The sequence below is a fragment of the Schistocerca gregaria genome, chromosome 1 (assembly GCF_023897955.1).
Source record: "Schistocerca gregaria isolate iqSchGreg1 chromosome 1, iqSchGreg1.2, whole genome shotgun sequence".
NCBI lineage: Eukaryota > Metazoa > Arthropoda > Insecta > Orthoptera > Acrididae > Schistocerca > Schistocerca gregaria.
In genome coordinates this window covers 1,201,284,187-1,201,301,112 of record NC_064920.1, presented here as the reverse complement: position 1 = coordinate 1,201,301,112, position 16,926 = coordinate 1,201,284,187, and the positions used below count along the sequence as shown (strand labels likewise).

Sequence of the window (16,926 nt, the reverse complement as noted above, 5' to 3'; positions counted from 1 at the left end):
TCAATAATATTCCAAATTGCTTTAATTTTATTATCAGAGTTACTGATCTCAGGCATGATACACATGCTCCTGGACTTTTTAATAACTTTTCTTAGTACCGCACAGTAGTTTTTATAATATTGAACAATTTCGGGGTCAGTACTCCTTCTTGTTGTTAGATACAGTTCTCTCAAGATATTCTTACTCCTTTAGTTAGCCAAGGTTTTTTATATGTTTTCTTGGAATTATGTTTCACTGTTTTCTCGGGAAAACAATTTTCAAATACCCTTAAAAATGTATCGTGAAATAAGTTATATTTCAAGTTTGCATCGGGTTCCATATACACTTCATCCCAGTCTAGCTCCTTTAGGCTTTCCCTAAAGTTTGCAGTATTTATATTGTTAATTGAAAGCACTGCTTAGAAATTCTGATTTGATATACTGCATGGAGCTATGCCATGTACTGTAAATAGCTGTGCACCATGATCTGAAAGACCATTCTCAACAGGATAAGCATTTATGTCCTTCAACTCATCTTTGTCTATAAAAAAGTTATCTATCAATGTCCTGCTGTTCTTTGTTATCCGAGTAGGAAAATCAATGACGGAGCTCAAATTGAAAGAACTGAGTAATACTAAAGGTCATTCTTCCTATTACACTCTTTCAGGGAATCGACATTGAAATCCCCACAAATGATAATTTGCTTCCCCCTGTCTGACAGATGGCACAACAAAGCATCCAAGTTTTCTAGAAATAGCTGGAAACTCCCTGAGGGGGACCTATACACTGTTAAAATTATGAAAGTGCCATCATTTAGTTTTGGTTCAGTGGCACATGCTTCCATATGTTGCTCTACACAAAATTTTTTAGTTTCTAAATGTTTTGCGCTGTGGAAGCTTTTGACATGTATGGCAACTCCTCCTCTCATCATATTATCTCTACTAACATGTGCAGCTAATTTGTACCCATTGATGCTAACCTTTTGCATATCAGTGACAGATTGAATAATAGTGGGAATAGCTCAACTATGGCTTCTCTTCCACGTCCTTTGACTTTTATGACATACTACAGTATGTTTTCCGTACTAATCAGAAGTAACTTTTTTCTCGGTGTTATTTCATCCTTGCTATAAACAAATTTCAAAAAGTGTATGTAGTCCAGTCAAATCTGTCAACAGTGTTTTCTAAATCATATAAACATAAATTTGCCTTTCTTCAATATCTTTCTTCTCAGAAAAGTAGCAGGGACAGTATTGCCTCGTGTGTTCCTACATTTCACTGGAATCCAAATATATCTTCTCAAGGGTATTTCACCTGCCTCATATGTACTGCACACCACATGGAATAGGTTTGACATGAGGATTTCAACAATGCTGAGGTAATGTCTTCTACTCCATAGGCCTTGCCTGAACCAGTGACATCCCTATGATCTGGTTTGCTGTAACGTGAAAAACTTTAAACTGTCCCTCAACTTCTTTTTTATACTGGGCAAAATAATGAAAGGAAACAATGTGGAGAGATAGCTGTTTTCATCTCATACAATGGACAATCAGATGAGTGCCTGTCATCTACTTCTCACAGTATCTATTCTGTCACATGTAATTTTCATAGCCAGGTTTCTCTGCCGCAATCTTATGCTGATAAAATATGTGTTAAATGCATACTGGTCTAAGGAACTAATTACTGGCAATACATAAGCAATCTGACACAATAAATCTACTAACTGTTGACCAGTTCTTTTGATTGTGGTGTCAATAATTTCAGCAAATTCCATAAATAAAACAAGAGTAATTTATATTTTCAACCTCTCACAAATTCTACACAAATGTGCCAGAAAACAGTAAAGAGATGCTCACCTGGAAGTCTGGGATTACATGGTAGCAAAATGCACGAAGGAGTTGGAATAGTAAGTCAACATCATTAGGGTGATGGCAGAAATAATGAAGCAGTATCTTGACTATAAGTTTTGGTTCACGCCAGTGTCTTGCATCTACTCCTTCTACCTTCTTGTGGAGTTCCTGAAAGCAAAAAATGTTCATGTAACTACAGTAACAAAGCGTACAAAAATTTCAATAACACTTAGATCACAAAAAAAAATGCTTGCAAAAAATAAAACATTGGCTGTCATAAACATTTTTTTTCTTTTTTTTTTTTGAATGTTACTATGACAGTGTGCAAAACTTAAAGACTACAATAACTTTCCCATGACACTTCACTGCCAAGTAACATTACTTGATGAAACTTTGACCATATTTAGGAAGATGGTAACTGAAAGAAATACGCAATGAAATGAACAGAACTGACACTTTCCCTTGAAGAAAATAATTACATTGAATTCACCACGATGTATGCTGGTCTTCTGGCATTAAAAAAGGTGGAACATGGTTCTTAATAGGCTGTGCCATCACCACGAATAGTAACGCACGCTCCACAATGCACTCCCACACTGGCCACAAGATTTGTACAGAGTTCTTGTGGTAGGGCATTCCAATTATCACCAGCAAGGTTGGCATTTACTGTGTTGTCATTGGTGCACATGGACATGCTGCAACAGGTCTTCCCAACACATCATGCTCAACAGCATTTAAGTCGGAGGAATGGGTGCCAGTCTATTCATTGAATATCCTCCACCTGCACATTTCAATGCTGTTGTGCATTAATAAATAAAAATTAAGTCAAGGCTACACATGGGGAAGGAGTACACTGTCACAATAATGTCTACTAATGCATGTACCCTGTTCAAGATTTGGAGTTTTATAATGCCCATGCATCAATATGCCTCCCCACATCATAACACCTGGACCACCAAAGGATTATGTTTGACAATGTTCCACAGAGAGCATTACAAGTTCCCACTTCTCGTTGTATGAAGATAGGTCCAGAATAGCTATTCACATTGAATCTGCTCTAATCAGATAAGAGTATGGGATACCAAACAGTCCTGGTCCAGTCCCTAAACTATTGGCGCCATCATAAATGATGCTGCTAATATACAGGTGCGAACGTAACATGATGTACTGGGTGTCTGGCAGAGGGACTACTCCCAAGTAGTTGCTGTGCCACTGTGTAGCTCGGGTTTCCTTGCTTTGCAGTCCTGTTTAATGTGGTTGCAATTGCACCCACTGTTTGACATGGGTCCCTTCTTTCCTGTAGCAAAATATAACAGTCATTTGTCATTGTAGATGAGCATGGTCGATCAGCTTTCTCTACTTTTGGTAACAGTGGCTTTGGTTCCGAAAGCTCCCCATCCATATCAAACAACGCTTTAAGCAATACCAAATACCTGGGATACACTCATCACATTCATCGTTCCCGATGACTTTTCATCTGTGAAGTCATCTACATGCTGTAATAAAGAACATCGCTACACTGTAACTACTCGCTGACTGACACACACTGTCTCTTCTGATTCCTTAAACTTTCTTTAGTTGTGGGGCCTGCCCCACTTGGCACTATAGTCATGCTGACCACTTTCTACGTGACATCCAGCTTTCTGTGCTTGACTGGAAGACCTCGGGCAACATGTTCCCAACTTTCCAACAAGTAGTTAATGCGTTGCTTTACTTTATGTATCTCATTTTGCAGAGTAACGTATTTCTCACCATGATGTGCCCCAAAAGTGATAACCTTGTACTCTTTTGCACAGTTCATTTAAAAGGGGGCTTTGGGCTTATTGTCCCCCTGAAAATGATGTCACTAGACAATGAAGAGGAAGGTCCAGAACAAAATTTTCACTCTACAGCGGAGTCTGCACTGATAAGAAAACTTTCTGGTAAATTGAATCTGTGCTCTGGATCGAGACTTGAGGTTGGGACCTTTGCCTTTCACAGGCAAAAGCTCTACTGACAGAGCTACTCAAACACAAATCACAACTCGTCCCCACAGCTTCAATTCTGATAATACTTACCTTCTAACCATCGTAGAAGCTCTCCTGCAAAACTTGTAGGACTAGCACTACTGGAGAAGAGGATATTGTGGAAACATGGCTTAGCCACAGCCTCTGGGATGTTTCCTGAATGAAATTCTCACCCTGCAGTGAAGTGTGCACTGATATGAAACTTCCTGGCAGATAAAAACTACGTGCCAAACCAAGACTTGAACTCTGGACCTTTGCTTTTTGTGAGCAAGTGCTCTACTGACTGTGCTACCCAAGCACGACTCACGATCCATCCCCACAGCTTCACTTCTGACAGTATCTCGTCTCCTACCTTCCCCATTTCAACATTATTGAACAATTTAAGTCATTGCTCCTTCTTTCTTCACTTGTTAAAGATCTTTACATTTTCCTGGCATCTTATTGCTGTACGTACTGATAATCATAAGAAAACGTCCTCTTTAATCCCCCTCGACAAATAGTGTATTGTAAATATGATAGGTGTGCTGTATTTCTCCTAGTTTCTTAAGTTTTAACTCTACAGCAGCCTGTAAAAAAAGCAAAGCAACAACTCAGTTTGTGCGACTATCAACTGTAACGACCGTCACTCTCTTCAGCATTGTTACAATCAGTTTCAACTGTTTTGTGTGAAAAGTAATGGTTCTTTTAACATTCCCTTGAGGTATGCCTGAAGTTACTTATACTCTGACGTTTTCTCTCCGTAAAGAATGACTTCCTGTATTCTTTTTGCCAGAAACTCTTCAATCTAACCACACAGCTGGTCCAATATTCCATACACTCGTACACTCTTCATTAGACTACAGGGCAGAATTGTATCAAGCTCTTTCTGGAAGTCAAAGAACATGGTATAAACCTTGGCATTGGTATCTACTGCTTTCTGGGTCTTGTGAACTTAGTGGACTGGGTTTCACAGTATTGTTGTTTTCAGAAGCCATGTTCATTCCTGCAGAGGAGATTTTCTGTCTTCAGAAATGATACAAGGTGACAGCACAAACAGGTAACAAAACTGTACAGCAGACCAACATCAGAGATATCAATAGTACTATGTGTTTGTTTAATGACTTCTTGAAAAACGAGCCTATAGTACTTTGTGTTTGTTTAATGACTTCTTGAAAAATGAGAACGACCTGTGCTGTTTTCCCATCATTGAAATGCTTCCCTCATCTAATGCTCTATGGTAGACTGCTATTAGGAAAGGAGCAATTTCTTTCATATACTCAATGTAGATTCACACTGGTATACCTTCAGGTTCCATCCGGTTACTCAGGCAGCACTAGTAGCCCCCTTCCCCCTCAGCCAATAACATGATCTTTTATTAAAGCCTGTGTGGACAAAAACTCGACTCATGACAACAGCTGCAAGAACACTTCCAGCTGGGGAGCATTCTTGATGAGGCAAACTTATCTTTATCTGGAGTGAGATCATTTAGCTTAATGGATGAACACATAAGAAATAAGTACTTCAGCTATAGGCACAGAAAAACACTTACCAGGTAATTGTCATCCATCCACACCTTCTTGAGGGAGTTTATAAGCATTTGCTGCGTAGACAACCATTGTCTATCAAATTTTATTATAGCTGCTAACAGCATTATTCCAATATACTGAACATCTGCCTTGTCACCTGTAAGCAAATTCCTCCAATTCATCAATTTATAAGTGAAAGAAAAACAATTCAAAAAAATATTAAGTTCATATAAGTGAAGATAAACAAAAATAAAAAATACAAGAAACAAACAGAGAAATTTTCCTGCTTTTTTACTGTTTTCATTTTATTTATGTAACGATAAAACCGTATAAGAAAATGAAATAAAGGAGAAATAAGAAAGCTGTAACTGTAAGAAACATTTGATGAGGAGAGACATGTTTTAGTCAGCACTGAAAGTCAAGTCAAAAACATTTAAGACACCACAGACATTCCTAACAGGGAGACAGCATCCCGATAATTTAGAAAAGGCTATTACACAGTGCACGAAGGAGTGAGCCTGTTAAATGTTAGTGACCTCTAAAACTACAAACCCTGATGCAGTTTTCAATTGTTCCTTAACTAAAAGAAGTACACTACTTAACAATAGGTTTTACATGCTTATAACCTTCTCAGTACTCTCCTCTCCCTTCCTACCTCTTTCAGTAAAAGAGTATGGACTGGCAGTGCATAAAAACAAAACAAATAACACCTAGCTTCACTAATTTCATCATCAACAGTAATTTTGTTTAGTACTTTGGATTACTAAAATCTCAGATTTCTGAAGAATAAATACAAACAAAAGGAAAGTATTGAGGAAGTTACAGTGGTTGTTGAGACATGGTGTAAAGCATCAAATGATTGAAAAACAGACCAAATTAATTCTTACACTTTAAGCTCTTATAGTCCCGGTAGTTTTGTTTTTGCAAAAAGGGCACACAAGTTAAAATCCTTCACCACATTTGCCACAAAACCTGTAAATGATCGCACTCTGTGTAATTACTTAAGTATGAAATGAGAATAAATGATATTCACTATTATTACTTTTCTCAGTCAGTCAACTCCTAACGATTAACAGCGGCTGAGCTAGTCCACGTATACCAAATTTCTTGCACAATTTAAGTTCAGGTAAGAAACATATGCTGAAAATATGCCGAAACAGCTAGAAGTGCAAGTGGAAGTGGAAGTCAAGAAAAACTTTTGTTGTGAAATATGAAGTAAACGCTGAATGATGAAAGTTTACTTTCCACAACAAAAAGACATTACTCCTTTTTTCTTGGGACACACAGGGAGGAGAAGCAAATGGCATTGGAAAAAGCAAGTGTGAGATATTCAGAATCCTGTGAATATGTCAACTTTGACTTCTCACGGTTGACTCCTTATATTTGTAACACTTCATCAAGTTTAAATACTGATCTAGTGCTTGTTACAAGGGATATTTTTGAGGAAAAATGTGCAGCACCCACCAGCAAATTTCGAAAGTGGTTTTACTTTCTACATTCTCTTTTGTTGTAAAAATATAAGTCACAAGCAGCATTTTTTTTTTTTTTTTTTTTTTTTTTGCTATTAAATAATTCTACTTACTTGGATTTACATTCTGTGACAGGATGAGAGCAGACAATTTTGCTACACCTGGTGGACTCTGGAAGACATCTCGCAGTGGTTTACCCTCCTCAGATTTCACAATGTGTTCGAGAAATCTATTCCACTGTGGATCCTGCATTAAAATAAGTTGTTGCAAGTAACGTCAACTTCAACAGTTGATATCAGACAATTAAAAATTGAATCTTCATCTCTCCTTATTTTTAAATAACCCCTAGCAGTCCATGTGTTTGGTCAATTACATTATTATTTAGTACGTTTACAAACTACACAGTAACTGATGTGCCTACAATGAGTTTCCAATACACTGCTGCTATCCTTAGTTACATATTGTCATTCTAAGTAACAAACACACAAGCTCTCTTATTTTTTTCTTAATGTTTAACAGAAAAGTCTGGAGAAATTTGTTCTGTCCCACAAACAGGAGCTCTAAGGAGAAAACTAGGGAAAAGGACAATAAAAGAAGTAGAATATCAACTTGCAGATTTTGGGCATTATGTAAGGAAACTTAACTGTATTATCCATTGATCAAGTACATCCTTACACTATCAAGTAAGAACTGCACTCTGACAGAGTGCATAAATACACTTATAATTTTCACTGTCTCTTGCAGCGAAAGCTTTGAGCACAGTCCAAATGTGTAAATCAAAAGGACTGGGTATCTTCAGAGTGAAATAGTGCAGGGAGAAAAGGGGTGGAGTGCCAGCTTCTGGAGCAGTTATGCCTTTGAGTAGCTGCAATTTAGTCAGAAGGCCTTTTACTTCAACATGGACAGCCAGTATACACATGGTTCAAGGAGCAGATTTTATATCATGCTGTGCACCAACTATCAAATAAATTCACAAACAAAACCAACTGCACAGCCCTAGACTTCAAATCCACACCTAATTATGTGTCTCTTGTGTAGGTTGGCCTGTTGCAAAGCTTAACTTCTCATTCCTCAACTTCAACATCCATCAACATAGTTATTTCTGTGTGTCATTACTTCCACCGCTGCTGATGGCATTTGGCACCTGAGTTGACAGCAATGTAGGATACACACTTTCCCCAACCTCACCCTTTTACAGCCCAAAGCAGTCAAGGTTTACTTCCTTCTCACTCAACCCTATATGACACAGCTACACTGTCAGACTCTAGCTTTTGTGCAATTATTCAGTGTCTGGAAAGTTAATGTTCAAGAAATGTATCAATTTTAATAAAAATGTTCTGCAATTTTAATAATTATTCATCTATTTCAGCACTTTGTGTTCAGCATGAAACCATATATTAGTAAAAATAAAACAAGAACTGCTGAGAAAAACAAAATTTCCAATAACAGTTGGAATTGCAGTTGGAATTGGAGTTCTTTTTGCTATGAAGTAAATAATAAAATAACCTGCTTGATATGCAATTATGCTGACAGTGTATCAAAATTATGCAACATTAGTCATCATTATGAACATCAGAAGTCAACATATAATTATTACAAAACTTTGGTATAATTACAAATAAGTTGGTACATGAAAATATAAACTAAAAAGATAGTGCTAAAAGTTGTTGATTTTAAAAAATTGTATGTGGTTTGACAGACAAGAGTTTCCCCCTCATCAAAACATTGAAGGGATTTGCAATAGATACAAAAAACTCTGGAAATAACTAAACAAATTCTTACAAACACAGTACCTGAAATCAAAGTTCTTGGAACAACTACCTGTCCCTTCCAAATTGTGTCGAAAGTCTGCCAAAGAGACAGTTTGGCACCATCATTATTCAACTGTATGTGGAAAAATGTAATCGAAAATAGAAGAAGAAAAACAAAACATTATTAACTACAAGGACTGTGCAGAAAGTAACAGATGTTTTGGTCTATCGTGGTGGTGGGCAGGGCTATAGCGACCATCTTGGTGCCATAATATTCCTATACTTAAAATTCATCCAGCGGTGTTAGCACATGGTCTGTGTCTTTCCTTCTTTGCTTTCTGTGACATGTTAAAATGTGTGTTGCAACAGAAAATCGCACAACTTGTGAGATGTGTTCTGTGAATAGGTTCTGTTGCCAAAAAATTGCAAACCAAATGAAATTTATTATGACTTTTGTGATGTGTATGGAAGAGGAACAGTGAGTCGTGGAAAACTTCACACAGAAATTTTGTTTTTCTGAATGACACACATCCACACATGGTCAAAAGTACCCAAGAGTTCTTACAGGGTTTTGGATGGGAGTTGTTTGATCATCCACCATACAACTTTCCCAGCACTTAAGACATGGCTTCCTACGCAATGCTTTGATACTGATGCTGAACTGCATGTCACTATTAACCAGTAGTTGCAATTATAGGGAGCAGATTTCTATAGAGATGTTACTGAAAACCTTGTGCCTCAATTTGAATGGTGGTTATGTAGAAAAATAGCTTAAGAGCGTACCTTTAAAATGTATACAATAAAATTTGGTTTTCCCATATTGTTAATTTTTTATTTCACAAAGTCTGTTACTTTCTGAATAGCCCTTGTACATGAAGTTGGGTATATTGCAAAAACCAATAAATTGTTTGATCTTTGCAAATGATCTTTTAATAATAGATGGAACCTTAGAAAATGCAAAGAATAGGCTAGAACGTTTGAAAGAGACTGCAGAAAAAGCAGGTCTACAAATATTGTCCGAAAAGGCAGAATACATGACTAATGAAAGCAACTCACCACAACACCAGAAAACAGACAATTTTCAATGTCTGGGCAAAAATATAGACATAAAAAGTGAAAAAGAAGCATTTAAATCACAAATTAAAAAAATGAAAGGAGCATACATAAAGTGAGACAGTGGTACAAAACAAAAATGTTCTTAGGAAGATGTTAAATTAAGGCATTATAATGCAGTTGTAAAACAAGAACTGTTGTATGGGTTGAACACACTGCGGGATGCGAAAGGGCTTGACAAGATTTGGAAGAGAAAGTCAGAGGAATCTTACAAAAAAATATTAGGTTCAGTCACGAACAAGGATTGCAACCACTTTTTGTAACCAAATAAGGAAATATATTCACATTCAGCCTTCCAACAACAGACAGGATCAGGAAAAGAAGTGTTACACTCAATGGACATTCAGAGAGAATGGAGGAAGAAAGATTAACAAAAATGATCCAGATACTCTTCCAAAACAGACAGAGAAAATGGATGGGAGGTACGACAAAATGGACTTAGAATTAGTGCTGGTTGAACTGCACACCATAAGAGAGACAAATTCTGACTAGGAAGATAAAACAAATAGCAAAACAACTTGCATAAGATGACAGGAAAAGAGCTCATTCTGAGAAAAGAAAGGAGTTCTGAATGAACAAAGGAAAAGAGAAATAAATAGTTATCTTGAAGTGGTCACTTGTTCACATGAAACAAAATAAAAAATAAATAAAAAATTATGTAGGATTATCGAGACAAGAATAGTTGGAAGAGCTCAAATTGAGATTGAAGAAACAACAGCTTAATGTTTAAACCAATAACACAAGTGAAGCGACAGGAGCACGCATGTTACATCTTGCAGGCCTCAACAGCTGAACACTTGAAACCACCATTCTGCATTTTCCTCATATAGCATTTTTTGGAGTCTGGACTGCACAAAAACGTAAAATAGGGGTTTCAGCGTAGTTTCATTTGATTAAAACACCTATGTCTAGGTTTCAGGCAGGATCCCCCACCCCTTTTTTCATTCAATTCTCAGGTGCCATTCCAAAATAGTTGGCGAGCCTCTTCAAGGCTGTTTGAGTTTAGGGGAAATACCAGTGGGCTGAGGTGTCAATGAGTATTTGGATTGAGGAGGAAGGCATGCTAAGATAGTGTCTGCAGTTGTGCAAACACCCTGTGCCAGGGTGGCATGGTGGTCAGCACATCTGCCTAGTCAACAAGAGACCCGGATCCTGATCCCAACCTCGGTACAAATTCCCATTCGTCACTTCAGTCTGCACATAAACACATCATTCCAGTTTATCACATTATATTGAGGTACACTAGCTATCTTTAGCACCATTCTTGAACAACTCTTGAGACTTAAAAGTGGAAATATACCTGTTCTTAACAAGTAAAAATCAAGATGTTAGTCTTTTTCTTGAGAAAATTTGCTAGTAATACAAAAATATAATTTACGATCGCGCATGCGGAAGAGCACTGCGCCAGCGGCCGATTTTTATAAATAATTTTAATGTTTTTTTTTCCTTTTTTTACTTTTGCATAAGTGTTAAATGCGAACATTTTAGGTTAGGCTTTACCGTGACTGTTACTGACATTAAATGAAACAACAAGTTCACTGTTACCAGTCACCGTTTTATAAACGGTGACTAGTAACAGTGAACTTGTGGTTTCATTTAATGTAAGTGTTTGTTTTTAACAACTAATTGATTACGCTCTCTCTCTTGTCTTCATACGTAAGACGTGTATTTTTCGGCGCTATGCTGGATGTTCTTTTGGGTGGAAATTAAAATTATATTACAAAACGAAGTTGTTTCAATAGTGATTCCAAATGGTTATCGCCGAATTTGTAAATTAATCATGACAGTGACAACTTGAAGAAGTTTTCAACAGACGGAGAAAAGTGAAAGATGGGTCATCCTACAAGGGAATTAGGAGGACAGCCATGAAGACTATATTGTAATTAGTACTGCGTTTCTAACAAGATTATAAGGTAAATTTCCACTAGTTTCTGATGCAATTTCCGTACAGTCACTTTTTGTAGTGTTGCCGACCCGGTCTGCCATGCACAGTCAAATTACAGCATTATCTCAATCAATAATACGAAGTCCGCCTTATCCGTAACTGAAACCACCAAAATTCAAAACCCAATCAGATTTTTTTATATTATATTTTCACAGCAGAGCCCCAAGGAAAGGAAACACTACAAGCCGAATCAAATGAAAGGAATCCCCGAAACCTGGCAGCATTTTTGAAAACTTCTGTGAGGCACAAACAGCTGTAGGTGAAAACAATAGCCATCTATAGACATACAAACAGGCATTGCCATGAAGAAATTTACAAAATCACTTTGTAGACACACGAAGCAGCAGCTCTCAGAATACAAAACTGTCCAGCATATTTGTATGACTGTTTCATTGTTTCACAACTGTTTTCAAAATGAAATTTTTTTGAAGCTGCAGAACAAAATCTGACAGAAAACTGGAACATGAATACCCAAGCAATGCTGGGATTGTTAGATAGTATGCTGATAAATTGCTTAAAATAACCACATACCAAGCATAGAGGAGGGTAATGGAACCAGTTTACAAGTGGTTCACAGCAAATAGACTCACTCTTAAACTTCCAAAAACTTGCATCTTGTAACTCTAAATAAATTAAAATGAATTGGAGGTACCAAAAGTAGCAATCAGTGTACACACACTATATGAAACCCCATGTTTGAAATTCCTTGTCACCCAACAATGGAAATCTGCGATGGAATAACAAGGATAGATTTCTACTCACTGCACAGAAGAGGTTCAAATGGCTCTAAGCACTATGGTACTTAACATCTGAAGTCACCAGTCCCCTAGATTTAGAATTACTTAAACCTAAGTAACCTAAGGACATCATACACATCCATGCCCAAGACAGGATTCGAACCTGCGACCGTAGCAGCAGCACAGTTCTGGACTGAAGCACCTAGAACCAATCCGCCACAGCGGCCGGCCCACTGAAGAGGGACCGAATGCTAGATAACCACATTGAATGAACACTGCTAGATATTAACGTCTTAACGTAAAATCATAGTTATCTAACTTTCATTATTTTGACAGAAACTTAAAATCCTGAGCTTATTCGGACAACTTAAGAAAAGACATTCAAAAAATAAATGTTTATATCTGTTTCAGCACTGACATGTGTTTTGACACTAGAAAACATCTAGTAGTATATTTGTAGCCTGGATGTCATATTTTGGTTGTCACTGTGTGCAGCTTTGCATACTCAACAAAAACACACGGACTTCCACACTGCTTCCTGTATTATGATTTAGTCAATGCGTTCAAAAAAGGATAGCTATAGTGAGTCTGAGTTTGACATTAAATTTAGCATTTAGGAGAAATAAGTGAAAAAACTTCATGAGAGATTGAATGTGATGACAGTTTGTCAGTTGAATGCCAAGGGCTTGCCAGTGGTACAAGACAAATATATACACTGTCCTACATCCAGCTCCTCCAAGATTTATGTTCACGAGGAAACTGTTGTGAAATACATGTTTACACTTCATAGCTACACAGAAACTAAAAAACGACTTCAAGTTGCAGGCTATTTTAGTCAAAATCCAGTGCATGAGTGTACTAGGGATTTTATTACTGGTGATCTTCGAAGTTTCGTAGCTCATTATTTTAAGCTTTAAAAACTGTCTTTATATATCTGTATTGTTGTTGTTGTTGTGGTCTTCAGTCCTGAGACTGGTTTGATGCAGTTCTCCATGCTACTCTATCCTGTGCAAGCTGTTTCATCTCCCAGTACGTACTGCAGACTACATCCTTCTGAATTTGCTTAGTGTATTCACCTCTTGGTCTACCTCTACGATTTTTACCCTCCACGCTACCCTCCAATACTAAATTGATGATCCCTTGATGCCTCAGAACATGTCCTACCAACTGATCCCTTCTTCTAGTCAAGTTGTGCCACAAATTTCTCTTCTCTCCAATTCTATTCAATACCTCCTCATTAGCTATATGATCTACCCATCTGATCTTCTTCTGTAGCACATCTTGAAAGCTTCTATTCTCTTCTTATCTAAACTATTTATTGCCCATATTTCACTTCCATACATGGCTACACTCCATACAAATACTTTCAGAAACAACTTCATCGGTAATTAAATCTATACTCGATGTTAATGAATTTCTCTTCTCCAGAAACTATTTCCTTGCCATCGCCAATCTACATTTTATATCCTGTCTACTTCGACCATCATCAGTTATTTAGATCCCCAAAGAACAAAACTCATCTACTACTTTAAGCATCTCATTTCCTAATCTAATTCCCTCAGCATCACCCGACTTAATTCGACTACATTCCATTATCCTCGTTTTGCTTTTGTTGATGTTCATCTTATACCCTCCTTTCACGACATTGCCCGTTCCGTTCAATTGCTCTTCCAAGTCCTTTGCTGTCTCTGACAGAATTACAGTGTCTTCGGCGAACCTCAAAGTTTTTATTTCTTCTCTATGGATTTTAATACCTACTCTGAACTTTCCTTTTGTTTCCTTTACTGCTTGCTCAATATACAGATTGAATAGCATCGGGGAGAGGCTACAACCCTGTCTCTCTCTCTTCCCAACCACTGCTTCCCTTTCATGTCCCTTGACTCATATACCTGCTATCTGGTTTCTGTACGAATTGTAAATAGCCCTTCGCTCCCTGTATTTTACCCCTGCCACCTTCAGAGTTTGAAAGACGGTATTTCAGACCACATTGTCAAAAGCTTTCTCAAAGTCTACAAATGCTAGAAATGTAGGTTTGCCTCTTCTTAATCTAGCTTCTAAGATAAGCCGTAGGGTCAGTATTGCCTCACGTGTTCCAATATTTCTACGGAATCCAAACTGATCTTCCCCGAGGTCGGCTTCTACCAGTTTCTCCATTCGTCTGTAAAGAATTCGCATAGAATTTTGCAGCAGTGGCTTATTAAACTGACAGTTCGGTAATTTTCACATCTGTCAACACCTGATTTCTTTGGGATGGGAATTATTATTTCCTTCTTGAAGTCTGAGGGTATTTTGCCTGTCTCATACATCTTGCTCACTATACATCTGTATGTAATGCCATTCATTACACAATGTTTTGCACTAATAAAAAATTAATTTTTTGAACATAATATACGAAAAAATGTCATTAAGTTAAGGGGTAAAAACACCCCAGCCAAGTTCACTGCTCACCTCAGGCGCAGTCACTGTTGAGTCTTAGTGACAGCAGACAACTGTGGCCATGTATGCCCATTCCAGCTCCATCCAACAAAAGACTTAATATGGTAGCTAAATACCATCTAGCTGTTCTTATTCAATGTGCTTATTTGCCACCAAACACCTCCTATGCAGATAGTAGCTGTCTATTCTTACCATATTATTGTTATTCTTAGTCATAAAGACAGACGACAAACAAAGGTCGCAGCAGTTTGTGGATAAGTTAACCAACAAGATCAGTTGTGCTTGCAATGCACTTAGAATCTGCCACACTGTGTTGACCTGCTGACAGGATTACCGTATTTACTCGAATCTAAGCCGCACCTGAAAAATGAGACTCGAAATAAAAGAAAAAAAAAATTCCCAAATATAAGCTGCACCTGAAATTTGAGACTCGAAATTCAAGGGAGAGAATAGTTTTAGGCCGCACTTCCAAATCGAAACAAAGTTGGTCCATTGTAATATGAGAGACAATTTAGGTCAAATGACTGACGATACAGCTACAGTAGTTTCATTCGAGTCGTAAGCTTAGCAGTTAAGCTTTACCAGGTAGCCATCGCTATGCATCAGGCGCTCCTTCTGTATTTATACGGGTACCCTTCCTTTTTCACGTGCTTCGTCTGGTATGAATTGATTGCTTATTTTGCTTTGATCTGATAAGTGCCGCTTTCTTTGTTATAGCTGTTTATGTCACTCTAAGTTGAAAATGCATTACTGTACTGTGTCAAAATTCTGCACAGAAATTAGAGTCTTCTTAGATTTAAAAATCTAGTCAGTTGCCGTGCTTCATTTCTGACTGTATCACTATTAGGCATAAAAATAATACGAATATGAACATGACACGATATGTATATTCTCCCGCGTTTGCTGTTGTCTCACTCTAGTTTCGTAGTTTATTAGGCAGACAGGATTTAAATGAGATAGCAGCAAACACGAAAGAATACATGGCAAAATGTTTATATTCGTATTATTCTTATGGTGAAGAGAATACTGTAAGTGATTCAAATTTCATCAGGTTCCTATTAGCAACCATCTCTTCTCACAGATGGGAAAAAATCCAAAACGTAGAGTTGGTCATATTGACAAACATCCCAAACAGTCTTGCCAGTCAGATTTTCGTAGTACATTTAAATTCTGCTACATTCGAAGATGAACAATACGGAATTGGTATTTACTTCATTGAATAATGTATGGAAATGCAGTGGTCGAAACTCAAGGCAGAGAAAAAAAGCTCGTCTTCCACACACTCTCTCTCTCTCTCTGTGTGTTTTTTTGCTGATACAGAAAAACCGGAAAAAAAGTGAGGCTTAGATTCGGGTAAATACGGTACTGGTGTATTTCACTTTTAGCTGGTTAGTTATTTGCACATTTCGTGCATTGCAATTGCAATCTCTCATTTGATGTGAAACAAGTCATTCAAGTCATTTTTATAATTACAGTACACTTTTTAGTGAAAAGTCCTGATAGAACAAAATAATCTCAAGTGAAGACAACAACCCATCAAATAGTTCAGGCATTAAGCCTTCAACAGGCACATAAACAAGACTTGAAATCTTGCCAGCATTCAAATGAATCTTTTTCTTAGCCAGCTAAAACACACACACACACACACACACACACACACACACACACACACACACACACACACACAGAGAGAGAGAGAGAGAGAGAGAGAGAGAGAGAGAGAGAGAGCACATTTTATATGCTCAAACACAAAAGTTCTTTTGTAGAGTACAAGTTATGTAGCAATGTGTTTGAGGTTGGTTACGGCTACACTACAGCAGACAGGTTTCCTGTATCAACAAACACTGCCACTTGGACAAATCACAGCTCTAAAATTATTGGAGAAAAAACCTGATATTTTCACAAATAAAGGAATTTTCTTCAGATGTTTTATTTTTATCTTCCACAACAAAGAAGAGACCTGTTAATATGGCAAGATTTGTTCCTGATGCAGCCTGTATTAAAGTATTAAAATGCTCACCATGAGTTTATCAGATAAACATGAACTTCATCTAACTTAGTGTGTGCATCACTTCCTTGATGTTATTTGAACTTTATACAATTTTCATACATCAATGGAAGATGTGTCTATTACAAG

At 37.4% G+C, this 16,926-nt stretch overlaps 1 protein-coding gene across 4 annotated transcripts in view; it reads right to left on the bottom strand.

Moving 5' to 3' along the window:
- The window catches only part of LOC126284735 (transformation/transcription domain-associated protein), a 392,578-nt gene that overhangs the window by 197,534 nt on the left and 178,118 nt on the right, over positions 1-16,926 (bottom strand). For all 4 annotated transcript variants that reach the window (XM_049983877.1, XM_049983882.1, XM_049983889.1 and 1 more), the window contains 3 exons: positions 6,921-7,053; positions 5,362-5,495; positions 1,834-1,995 (listed from right to left, as the gene is read on the bottom strand). In XM_049983877.1, the coding sequence (XP_049839834.1) occupies positions 1,834-1,995; positions 5,362-5,495; positions 6,921-7,053 (429 nt within the window). The remainder of the gene's footprint in view (positions 1-1,833; positions 1,996-5,361; positions 5,496-6,920; positions 7,054-16,926) is intronic.